The sequence below is a fragment of the Sciurus vulgaris genome, assembly GCF_902686455.1.
Source record: "Sciurus vulgaris genome assembly, chromosome: 11".
In the NCBI taxonomy this organism is placed as follows: Eukaryota; Metazoa; Chordata; class Mammalia; order Rodentia; family Sciuridae; genus Sciurus; species Sciurus vulgaris.
The window spans coordinates 72,688,279-72,701,330 of record NC_136472.1 but is presented as its reverse complement, the minus strand read 5'-3'; the positions used below and the strand labels follow the sequence as shown (position 1 = coordinate 72,701,330).

The following is a 13,052-nucleotide window of genomic DNA, read 5'->3' as shown; positions in this document are numbered from 1 at the left end:
TAACTTCATTTTTCTACATATAGTTATCCGGTTTTCCCAGCAACACTTCTTTAAAGGCTGTCTTTTGCCAAGATCTATTTTTGCATGCCTCATACTTTTTGATTGGGTACTGGGCATTGAAAATTTTTAAAAGTTTACGTTTCTGAATGATTTATTCTCCTCTAGAAAGGGTCGTGTTCTTTCCAGCAAATAGTTCAAATGGATTGTCCTTGTGCCTTGGTTTTAGATTATGGCTCATTTATTTCAATTTTTCTTTTACTTTTGGATTTGGTCCTTATTCCTAGAGCCTGGCACTTTAGGGTTTCCATTGGAATCCCCTCCATTCAAATGGGGCTCCCCTGCCCATGAAAACCACTGACTGACTCTCCAACATCACATGGCCATTAAACTCTTTCTGCAGCTCTTTAGCCTCCCAGTTGCTGCATTCCTCTGGATCCTTCGAGCCTTTCCCTGTATTTACATACCTCAGGTGTTGGTCAATGACTTAAGGGAATATATACACCAATTTTGGCATTCCTTCTCGGCAGTATCTTCCTTTCCAGGAATTTGGCAACTAAACTTCCAGTCATTTTGGCAACCCAAACTCCAATCCGTATCTCTGTAGCCCAACGGGACTTCTGTTTCCTATTTGGGTTCTGTTTTCTAATCCCACAAGTTGTGAAGTGTCCTCAGGTAAAGAACTGGGGTCATATGGAACTCCACCTCCTGTGCCTTCCTTCTCCCAGGACTGAAGACTTGACGGCCTGCCCTGGGCTTTCTCCAGAGTCTTCAAACAGTTGTTTTACATGTTTTGTGCAGCTTCTATGGGTTTTTAAATTTTTTTTTCATATAGTTTAGCCCAAACAAACTACTCTATCATAGCCCAAACTTTCAATTCCTCTTGAGATTTTGAGGTAAGGTAAACTATTGGTAGGAGAATCACAGTCTCTTAGGAGTTTAATACAAATCCATGTTTTGTTCTGTAGATAACCATCTTCCTTTTGAGAGATAATTCCTGGTCTGAATGTCTGACCAGGGAACACTAAATGAATATGGGTCCCTAACTGTTCCTTATGAATTTGTTATTAATTTGAACAAAAAAAATTAAAATTGATCACATCCTACCATCAATTGAAAGTAAGAACGGTCATATGAGGTTCAAGCAGATCACGAAGACACTAGTAAGTTGCACGAGCAGGGACACCCAGTCTTGTTGCATTGGCATCTTTCCATCAACTCTAACATACAGCTTCATGGGAAATTCCCTGTAATCAACTCCCTCAGAAAGAAAAAAAATCAGGCCTGTAATTACAAATATTTCTTTTAAATATGCTTGGACTACTCCAAGTGGACCGCTGCTGCCTTGCAGTGCCATTCTGGGGGCCTGGAAGGAACATCAGAGAAGTAAATACTATCAATGGGCAGAACTTATGGGTGTGTATTTATTTCTTTCACCTGGAAAGTTCCAGGTGAGAGGACTTTGAGGCCAGCTTGGACAACTCAGCAAGATCCTGTCTTGAAATAAAAATAAAAGGGCTGAGGATGTAGCTCAGTGGTAGAGAATCCCAATTGTAACTCACCATGCTGGAAAGAAAAAGAGAGAAGGAAAGAAAGAAGTGAATGAATTGGTGGGAGGAGTTGAGGTGGTAGACCTCTCAGAATGGGTGCAAATTATGGAGAAACGTATGTCTCCAAAATCAGCAAGAGTAGGATATATCAAGTAGACACAATGATCCATCCCATGGATATCAATCAGTGTCTGTCCTAGCTCCTTTTTGCTCAATATATTCACGGGGAAAAAATGTCACAGTAGTGTGGATGGGGGTTATACACAGATGCATCAAGGTCAACCTGGCTTGGTTTCTGATAAGTACCAATATGCCAGTCACAAAGTCCAATACTGAGCAAATGATGTGAGCCATCGCTCAAGGAAACTCATCCCTATGGGTGGCAGGTTAATTACATTGGATCTCTTTCATCATCTGGGGGGAAGTGGTTTGTCTTTATTGGAGTAGAAACCTATTCTGGGTATGAATTTACCTTTATTGCTCACAGTGTTTCGGCCAGTTTCACCTTCTAAAGATTTAATAAATGCCTTATTCATCATGATGATATCCCATATGCCCTTGCTTTTGACAAAGGAACTCAATTTATAGCAAAAGAGGTGAAGCAGTAAGTCTCATGTTCATAGGAGTCACTGACCTTACAATGTACCCCATCTCTCAGAGCAGCTGGCCTGGTTGAAGAATGGAGAAATAACCTGCACTCCTTAAGACAGATTTAGTTCCTAAAGCATGAACATTTTAGTTCCTAAGCATGGAATGGACCTGCCAGAAATGGAATCATCATTTTATTGAACTGGAAGTAGATAATGCCACCTAAGCTTTGGGGGCTCCACATGCAACTGAATTGATAAGCAAAGAAGGGTACAACTAAAATATCTGATGAGAAAGAGGAAACATAGTCATGGCTATGTAATGGGAGGAAGAATTATTTCTGGAACCAGAGACTTCTCTGGAGGGTATATTAGTACTTCTTTGTGCAATTGTAAAAGTGAATGGAAAACCAGTAAACCAATACAGGAAGATGTTTCATAATTAATAGCTCCATACCCAATCCTCTTGACCAGTTTGCAATCTTATCGTAGAGATCAAGATGCTAGGCAGGGAACAGGGCCCTGGGTCTGAATACTAGTTCTGCCTCTAGACACCAGTGTTAAAAGGGTCAAGTTATTTCACTTCCTGGACTTCATTTTCCTTCTCTTGGATTTCCTGTATACCCTGTTGCTACTTCCTGTCTTCTTTATCATTGTGAGTATCAAATGGGATAATGAGAATAAAAGATACACCATTACTGTAAAACTTTGCACCCTTGAGGGCTGTTAACAATGATCTCAGTATCGTCAAAGCCTGGGGACAAATCCTAACTGCTCACGTCATTCATACTCTGGGAGATGCCAGGAAGTGATCTCTGAGGGATGGTAGGTGTGGTGCCAGGGGAGCACTATCTTTAGGGAGAGCACCCCAAGAGGTCTGCCTGAAAGGAGGGGCATGAGGGTATAATGGGCCACGGCTCAGCCCCAAGCCTGCTACCTCCATCAAGGCCTCACGTGGAGAACTGCGGAACACAGCAGTGTGGACCAGGCTCAGCAGGTACACGTTGTTGGGGATGGAGTGCCCAGAGATAGGCAAAGAAAGCTAGGATGGAAAGACAGGAGCGGGGCCCGGGGCTACAAACCTGGGCCAGAGTTTAGGAAGATGAATTGGGTCTACATGGAAGCAGGCATCCAGAGTCCACCTGTGGGACCTTGGGCTAGATATCTCAATATATGAGGGGGAGGAGGGTGTGTTCACTGATGGAGTTCAAACTATCTTGGCTAAGGCCTCCCTACACAAAGACATAGCTGACCACAGCAGAAACCACTGGCAAGGTTGCAAACCTTGAGCTCTTACAAGTTCCAAGCTCTTTGTAAGAACTGTCTAATCATTCCCTCAATAAAGAAAACCCTGGGAGGTCTCAAAGAGGGAAATAAGGCTCAGAGAGGGGAAAGTGATCTGTCCAAGGTCACACCTTGAGATAGGAATAGGATTGGAATCTAGTCCTTTCTAACTCCCAAGTTAGAAGCACTAAGGTGCATGCGGCATAATGAAGGTAAAATCTGGGCCTTGCAGAGAGGACTCACTAAGTAGAAGAGCACTCTCCCTCCCGCTTTGGGGCATGGACCATGCAACATCTCTCTGAAAGCTCCACTCTGCCAAACACAGAGAAGACACTCGGAAAATGGCTCATCGAGTTAAAGTCATTCAAGGATCCTTTCCTCAAACCCCTCACTATACAGATGAGAAAAACCAAGACTCAGGGGCTCAAAGTCACAGCAAGTGAGCATCAAGGCTGGTCCAGGAGCCAGGACTCTTGGTTGCCAGGAGGGGCTCCACCTTTTGCAGCAGGCTGGCTACAGAGACAACCTGCTGCTCTCGCCCCTCATCAGCTGTGGCCTGCCCTTTTCTGACCCTCAATTTCTTCATTCGTTAAAGCCACATAACCCCTCCTTGGCAGAATTCTGTGACAAGAGGAATGCTCATAAAAGTGCAGGTTGGGCATTCAGGTGACTGATTTTTCTGTCTTTTTTCCCATAACTGACTGTAGACAATTCCTATAGGCAAGATCTGTGCCTTGAGATGCTGTTCTGTGGGCCCTAAGCACAGGATTGTATTACTTAGAGGTAGCATGTAATCAGAAAAATACGACCTTGAACTGTAAAATAAGTGTAAGAAAGTTCAACCAAATTCCAGTATTTCCTATGATGAACTAGTTGACTATGCTTGGAAGTATAAAATGTTAAATTTTTTTCAAAAACTAGTTTTGATGACCCTGCTTTGCTGGTGACCTAAGCCTGAGCTGCCTGTTGGATGGTCCAGCAATGAAAAATCCATAGGCATCTCTCCACGAGGATCTCAGCACCTGTTTCCATCTGGAAAACAGTGGACAGAGGAGCGAGGAGAAAGGGCAGCTAGACTTGGTGGCCTCCTAGGACCCTTTTAGTTTTGACCTTCTGAGCTTCTGCCCCTCCAATGTCCCAACTCAGCCTAACCTGGAAACAACAGCCCATGGCTTCCTCTGAGTGCAGCAATGTCCAAGGAGGTACAGTCTGTGTCCCTTTGGGTGTGAAGAAACCCTAATTACTGAATCTGTTAGAATGGGGTCTGACTAACTGACGGACAGCTGTCAATTTGGGACAAAGCAGACTCATTCTTTTGCCAGGTTCTAGGACACTACTTCAAGGAAGCATTGGCATTGCCGAAAACCAATTTAGTATCTACCATATAGAAACCCAGAGAAAAAGTTGGTTTTGTCTGATATTATCAATTGAAAAAACAAAAAGGGAAATAGAGATCTTTGTCCTAATGTTTTCCCCTTGGAAACATGAACCCCCTTGGATTCTCCAGTAAAAAATGCTGAGAAGAAAGAGCACTGCCCTGGGAATCAAAGACCCGGCCCAGTCCCTGGCTGTCAGCCAGCGGCTTAGCACCTGGGAAAGCCCCTGCCCTCGAGCTACACAGTCTCTGGCCTAGCGGGGAAGGTGTTGAAAAAATTTTTAAGTATTTTCCAGTTGAGATATTGATTGTTTTATGCCTGAGATTTTTGTTGACGTTAAAAGAATGGAACATTAGAAATGACTCTGAGGAAAACTGCACATGGATCATCAGGAATAAGGAAGCAATAATACACGTGTTAACTTGGATAAGCCCCGAGGGTCTCTTAGTCCAAGGGACAAGCCTACAATAGAGAATAAATCAGTATTTCCCTTCCGCTCAAAATCCCTAGGTCCTTGGGTCGAAGCACTCATTTCTGATTCCTCCGCGAGAGATTCTCTTGTCTCAGAGCAACTACTGCAGGCACAGCCCGGTTCACCCCTATCAGCAGTGCCTCTGGAGGGCGCCTGCTGGGCAGTGTGTGCGCAGTGGTCAAGCTTGAGCTCCTGCCGCTTGCAGCTGCCACCAGGGAGGAACACTGAGTGAAATTGCAGAGACTGTCTGGATTCTCTGTTAATGCAGAATTTTTGGAGAGGCCATTATCAGGACCCCAGTCAGGATTAGTCCCTCCTGCCAAGAGTCACTTCCTTCATTATAACAATGAAAAGAGCCCAATACCCAGAATCAGGACCTGAGTACTCAGCTTAGATGGAGACAGAAGAACCATGAACCAAGCAAACGAAAGAAAGAAGCCATTCCCTGGTTAATAATTACAGCAGGAAGGCAGCCTGTTACAGAAAATCAGCTCTCTCTAGCTACATGGTGACAAAGATGTCCTTTTTTAAAAAAACTTGAAGCAATGCCAAAAGAGAAAGGAATTAGGGTCCTGGTTTAAGAGATCTGATATCCCCCAAAAGGTCATATGGGACATGGAAAAGAATACAGAAATTCTTCCACAGCACTTAACTACAATTAAATAATTACGTGATTCATTGCTTAATGTATTTCTTTGCTACTAGAATTTCAGCCCCATGAGGTTAGAAACCTTCTCCTGCTTGTTTGATTTGTCTACTGTCTGCCCACCCAGCAAATGAAACATGGTTTGTAAATTGTAGGAATTTTTTTCTATACTTAATTTTAAAAGGAAAGAGGGAATTATGGGATACGTTGAAGAGTTTGGGGATAGGACAGTCCCATTATCTATAATTATTTGTCAATAAAGGAGATTGCATTAAGTGTAGAGTGATTACCTATAATTCTCATTCCAGAATTTCTCTCATTGTTCTGGTTCCAGATGAGCCTGGTTGCCAGATGTTCTCACTACTCCCCTCCTGAACCTCCAGCACTCACCTACCATGGAGACCACACCCTGTAATGGATCAGGGGACTCCTCAGTCATCTTCTACCTTATGGGCATTCCCTCTCTTCCAAAATCCCTCTTCCTTCCTATCTTCTTCATCTTTCTCCTTCTCTACCTACTCATCCTAGTGGGTAATGCCCTGATCCTAGCGGCTGTGGTGGCAGAGCCCAGCCTCCACAAGCCCATGTACTTCTTCCTAATTAATCTCTCAGCCCTGGACATTCTTTCTACTACAACCACTGTTCCCAAGATGCTGTCCCTCTTCCTGCTTGGGGACCACTTCCTCAGCTTCCCTACCTGCTTTCTGCAGATGTACCTGTTCCATGGCCTCAACTGCTCAGAAGCCTTCCTCCTGGTGGTCATGGCCTACGACCGCTATGTGGCTATCTGCCGTCCACTGCACTACTCCGTCCACATGACCCCACAGACTAACGCTGTACTGGCGGCCAGTGCCTGGCTCACCGCCCTCCTCCTGCCTGTCCCAGCAGTGGTACAGACCTCCCAGATGGCATTTGACAACATTGCCCATATCTATCACTGCTTCTGTGACCACCTGGCTGTGGTCCAGGCCTCCTGCTCTGACACGGCTCCCCAGGCTCTCATGGGCTTCTGCATCGCCATGGTGGTCTCCTTCTTCCCCCTTCTCCTGGTGCTTCTGTCCTATGCCCACATCCTGGCCTCCGTGCTTCGCATCAACTCCCGAGAAGGACGTTCAAAGGCCTTCTCCACCTGCAGCTCCCACCTCCTGGTGGTGGGCACCTACTACTCGTCCATTGCTGTGGCCTATGTGGCCTACAGGGCTGACCTGCCCCTCGACTTCCACATCATGGGCAATGTGGCCTATGCTATCCTCACACCTGTTCTCAACCCCCTCATTTACACGCTGAGAAACAAGGATGTCAAAGCAGCCATCACCAAAATAGCATGTCTCCAGGAGCCAAAGGACACTGGGAATCCCTGACTCAGAGGGGCAATTCCATCTTCTCTCATAAACACAACAGCACAGAGAAAAGTAGAAAATTCAGGCAGCAAGGTAGAACAGCAATTCTCACGTATGTCCTAGCTATTCCTCCATTATAATCAAATAATAATATTTTCCTTCATTCATAGTCAGCATGTTTTTAAGATGTAAGTCCTCAATTTCATAAGACTATAAATACAATTGAGGTCACATTGTCATTAAATCAATGTCCATTCTCAGAGCCTTCAAATATTCAGCAACAAATTCAGTCTTTTCACTTGCATCTCTTCTTTCATTATTTCTGAAAATCACCAGCATCTCTGGCATGTAGGTATAAATCATTCTTGTCCTTTGTGCAGAAGTAGCTGCTCACAAACACCCCTCACAAGAAAAACTGCAATAGTTATCTCAATCCAACTGCTAAAAATTCACTGCCACCAAAAATATTTCAATGATGTCCCACAGGAGGTCTACCTCTGCTGTCTAGACCCTCATGGTGTCTTCAAGGCAGGTCTTGAAGGTGTCTCCAGCAGCTTATGCTCAGGTAAGGTTGTTCCTGAACCCACCTGTTTGGACAAAAAACATCACAGTTGTTTTCATTCTAAGCGCACTGTTGTTCCCTACCCATGACAATGGGTGGCTAAGTAGAGAAATTTCTCCTTATCAGTAGTATGCTGTTCCCACAGCTAGCATTTTTTTCTCAAACTACAGTTCCTCTTTCTGTCCTTAGTAGACAGCCCAGCCCCTCAATCCCTTCTTCTATGCTAAATTCCTCTTAAAGTCCTGCCTGGTTTGTCCAGCCAGGGAAACAGAGAACAGTAAAAAGTATTTGGTGGGAAGGTGGGTGACCCTGATGACAGATGTCCTCAATCTTCGGCTCTTCACAGATAGTCTCATTCCAATTGCTAGGGTTCCAGTTTTTGCCAATCATGGCATGAATTTTAACCATTTTCCTATTGCATAAAACCCAATGAAGATGGGAACTCAACTAAAGCAATTCCACAAAAAATATGATTTGCTGCTGGATTCATCTCTCAGTGGTCTCAGAAATCCTGCTACAGTCAGGGCTTCGTGAAGCAGAGAGATATAAAGCCTCTGAGTTTCCTTGTTTGCCGACCTGGGATTGGACTCCTGTTTTCTATTTAAATCTTATTCATTCTATAATATGTTTGTTTCTCACTCTTTGAAACTATGTCTAGACCTCTCTAGACCACAATCCTCAACTTCTAAAGGAAACAGTAATAAACTGCCTTGCCCCTGAATTTCATGAGCTGTTAGAATTCAACCTAAGGATGTGGAGAGGAATGTTTTTCTCTCTCTACACCACTACCATCCAATAAACAACTCCCAAATTACCTCCATTTTACTACAGAAGTTCTGTTTTGGGCTCCTCTGTTCAGAACTTCTTTTCTGGTATCAATTTTAGTTTTAGGTGAAACTGGTTTGCTATGTCCCCAGATCGTGACACCCTTTCATCCTCAGCAACCCTTGTAGATGGAACAAAGAATTAATCATGTGGAGAATGAACTGCAGTGAGATGGAATCCCCAGCTAGTTCTACCCTCACTCACTATTTTCTTGTGGCTCCTCCTAAACATTTATCACAAGTAGATGTGAAATAATAACAATGAAAACAACAATATTTTCATCTGTAGTCACATCTGCTAATTGGCACAGTCTCTGTATTTCCCACACAAGAATGTTTCAAACTTTTGTGCATTGAAGAACATAACATGATGTTCTGCCTCACCTCAGGCCTAAAGCTAAGGTGTTGGCCATCTATGAACTGAGACTTCTGAAACCATGAGCCCCCAATAAAGTTTCCCTCCTCTAAAATTGTTCTTGTCAGATCTTTTGGTCACAGCAACACAAAGATGACTAAAACACATACAATGGAATATTATTCAGCCACAAAAAGGAATGAAATTCTTATACTTGCTGCAATATAGATGAACTTTAAAGACTTTACACTAAATGAAATAACCCAGGCATATTTTCACTTATATAAGTTGCCCAGAATAGTTAAGTTCATAGAGACAGAAAGTAGAACAATAGTTACCAGGATTTGGGGGTTTGGGAATAATGGAAAGATTTTTCTTTTAATGGTGCAGAGCCCCTGTTTGGGATGATGAAAAAATTCTGTAAGTGGATAATGGTAATGGTTGGACAACATCGTGAATGTGCTTAATGTCACCAATTTGTGAAAGTGGTTAAATGGTAAATTGTACTTCATATATATTTTATCATAGTTTTTAAAAATTTAAATAGTCTCAAACCAAGTCACAGTTGAGGTCACTCAGTAGCTTTGGGATTGGCCGCCCTTTTGTCAGATGTCCATCTCTGCACCAACAAGCTACAGTCAGAGGGAGAGGGATGGAGGGCAGTCATGTGGGTTAGCACCAACATAAAGAACGGAGAAGGAGATGGGGGGGTCTTGGGAAGAAATAAGTCAAAGGATACAAAATTTTAGTTAGTAGAGAGAAATAAGTTCAAGAGATATGTTTGCAACATGGTGACAATAATTAATACTAATGTATTACGCACTTGAAAATCATAGAGAGTAGATTTTTAGTGTTCTCAGTGCAAAAAAATGAGATAATATATGTAAATTAATTTGATTTAGCCATTCCACATGTATATATATTTCAAAACATTGTGTTGTAAACAATAAACACATACAATTTTTTTATTTATCAACGAACTAAATAAATAACCTAAAAAGAATCACTGGAGCAGTTTGCCTTGAAAAGATGGGAGGGCCGGGGGGCAGGCACCTGGGGCCCCATGCACTGGGAGGAGGCACTCCCTGGTGGCCCTCAGGTAGAGGCTGTGAAGGTATGGGGGCCAACGGGCAGTCTCCTGTCTCCTCTCTCACCCTATTGCCTCTCACCTCCATGGACTGGGCAAGTGTCACCCCTTCCCTCTCTTGAGTGAGCACAGCAGTCTCCACTGGCCTCTACCGTATGCCTGTGCTCTAGGCATGCAGAGGCCATGGTGGGCTTCTGGACATGTGGATCTGTTCGCGGACCGCCTTCCACGTGACTTCCACAGATAGCCTTTCTCTATCTGGCACTGTGATCTCTTTGGCCTCCAGTGTCCCCATGGCTTCTCACATGACCCTTCTAACCTCCTTCCAGCTTTTCAAACACACCAAGTCCACCAATAACAAACTCTCCTTTTCTGGAAGTGATCTTTCTCCTTAAGTCAAGTCAGCCTTCTCCTGAAATATCTCCAGGGAGCCTGCTCTGGCACTTCACCCTGAAATGTAAGATAGGCACCATTCTTGGGTGCCCCAGAGCACTTATTGTTCCCCATCATGGCTTTTGTTTCAGGCCTTGTGAGAGCAGAGCTCGGGGCACAGTGCGCTCTTAAGCTCCCGCGACCCCCTGGCTTGTTTACTTCTCCTCTTTCAATCCTCTTCCCGCCAAAGCAGTCTAAGGTGCTGGATACAGGTCCATAGATACAAGTGTATCTTTGTAAAATATGTAGTGTTGTTTGGTACCTGTCTGTGTATTTTTAATTTACATAAAAGACTGTCATAACTCCAGTTATTTCTGATCTTTTTTTTACCCAATTCTATTTTTCAGATCTATGTTGCTTTTCTACATCTAGTTTTATTGGTTCCAACTGATGCATGATCCATTGGATGATTTCATCACATTTTACTTTCTTCTTGTGAAGGACACCCAAATTGCCTCTAACTCTTCCACTAGTAGGTCTTGATGAATGACCTTGTATATATCCCTTTATGGACCCATGGAGGATTTGCCCTGGAATATAAGCCAAGGAGTGAAATAGGTTAGTCACTGGGTGTGCCTAACCTTGAGCTAAATCCTCAAGATTTGTAGTGTCCAACATTTGCAAATTCACCCGCTCCTTTATCCAATACCAGTACTTGGGAAGCTTTCAGGGCACAGAGCAGCCACACTGAGTCCCCTGTGAGCAGATTTTCAGGTGAGATCAAACAATATGGCCTCAGTCCTTTTGGTGTCTACCTGGAGTCACAGTTTTGCATGAAAATCACGTGGTGATTTCATGTTTAAAACATCCCCCAAGCATAGTGCCAAAGTGTGGTCTAGTGTTGCCAAGTGTAAGAAGGCTGTGGTGTGCCTTAAGGAGAAAATACGTGTGTCGGCTGGGCTTTGTTCAGACATGAGTTATAGAGCTATTGGCTTTAGTTCATTGTCAGTGAATCAATGATGTTTGTTAAATAAGGTGTCTTTAAACAGAAATATGTATTATTCGATTAACAAAAATGTTGAAACTATAGGTTTGTAGAAAACTAACCTTGTATTTCCCTTAGAACTATTTTTCACTGTTTACTAATTCTATTTGCAGTAACTTCACAGAACATAATTAATGCAAATAAAGAAAGTTGTGCTTTAGATAATTTCCCAGAATGGTTGTACCATTTTCACACCCTCACCAAAACTTGCTATATTCAACTTTCTACTTTTTTTTTCTTATCAAGATAAAAACTGTAGAATGAAACAGACGGTATTACCCTATATATATGTATGATTACATGAATGGTGTGAATATACATTGTGTACAATCATAGAAATGAAAATTTGTACCCCATTTGTGTACAATGAATCAAAATGTGTCTGTTAAAAAAAAAAAAAAAAGCTACCTCATTCTGAGCTGGGCATGGTGATGCATACTTATAATCTCAGCGGCTTCGGAGGCTGAGGCAGGAGGATCACAAATTCAAACCCAGCCTCATCAACTTAGCAAGGCTCTAAGCAACATAGCCAGACCTGTCTCAAAATAAAAACTAGAAAGGCTGGGGATGTGACACAATGATTAAGTGCCCCTGGCTTCAATCCCAGGTACAAAAACAAACAAACAAACAAATAAAGCCCTACCTCATTTGTTTAATTTGCATTTCTCTAGTTACTAATGAATATAGAAATTTTTTATCATACTTGTTAGCACTTGCATGTCACTTTGTATGAATTGCTCATTGAAAATTTTGGCTCATTTTCTTTGGATTTCTTGTCTGATTTTATTGCTTTGCGGGACTTCCATGTTTGTTCCTTGTCAACTTTAAATATTGTAAATAATTTTTCCCAGTTTGCAATCTGTCCTTCATTGAGCAAAAATTCTTACTTTGATATGGTCAAACCCATCACATTTTTAACATTATGATCTGTGGGATTTTAACTTTCCCTTCCACATATATCACAAAGGTATTCTCCAACATTTTCTTTCATTAGTGTCCTAGTTTTATTATTCCCATTTATATCCTGAATCTGTCTACAGTGTCTCTCTGTTTATGATATAAGAAAGGGCTTCCTCTTTCTTTCTTTCTTCTTTTCATATTGAAAGTCATTTTTTCCCTCAAATCCAGATTTTAAAAATCTGTTCTTCTATTGCATGATGCTTTTTTTATCAATATAAAATTCCTATATATCTTACCTACTTCTGAGCTACTTATTTTGTTCTATTATCAATTTGCCTATTGTTATGCCAGAAATATATTGTTTTATTATTACAGCTTTTGAATATACCTTTTTTATAATTGGACATAGGAAGCCCCTTAAATCCTTTCATGGTTTCAAAGTTGATTTAGCTAAATGCTTGTCTTTATTCTTGTACTTACATTTTGGACTAAGTTTGTAAACTCCCTCAAAAATACAGCAATATGCCAGGTGCAGTGGCACATACCTATAATCTCAGCAGCTCAGGAGAATGAGGTGGGAGAATCATGAGTTCAAAGCCAGCCTCAACAATTTAGTGAGGCCTTAAGCAACTTAGTGAGATCCTGTCTTTAAATA

The 13,052-nt window shown here is 42.3% G+C and overlaps 1 protein-coding gene across 1 annotated transcript; it reads left to right on the top strand.

Annotated features, from left to right (window-relative positions):
• Nucleotides 1-6,307: 6,307 nt before the first annotated feature.
• On the top strand, nt 6,308-7,273 carry LOC306638618 (olfactory receptor 2AT4-like; the record flags this gene model as incomplete). Its single annotated transcript, XM_079101811.1, has 1 exon — nt 6,308-7,273. One exon carries the CDS (start codon nt 6,308-6,310, stop codon nt 7,271-7,273), a length of 966 nt encoding a protein of 321 aa, XP_078957937.1.
• Between the last annotated feature and the right edge of the window lie 5,779 nt (nt 7,274-13,052).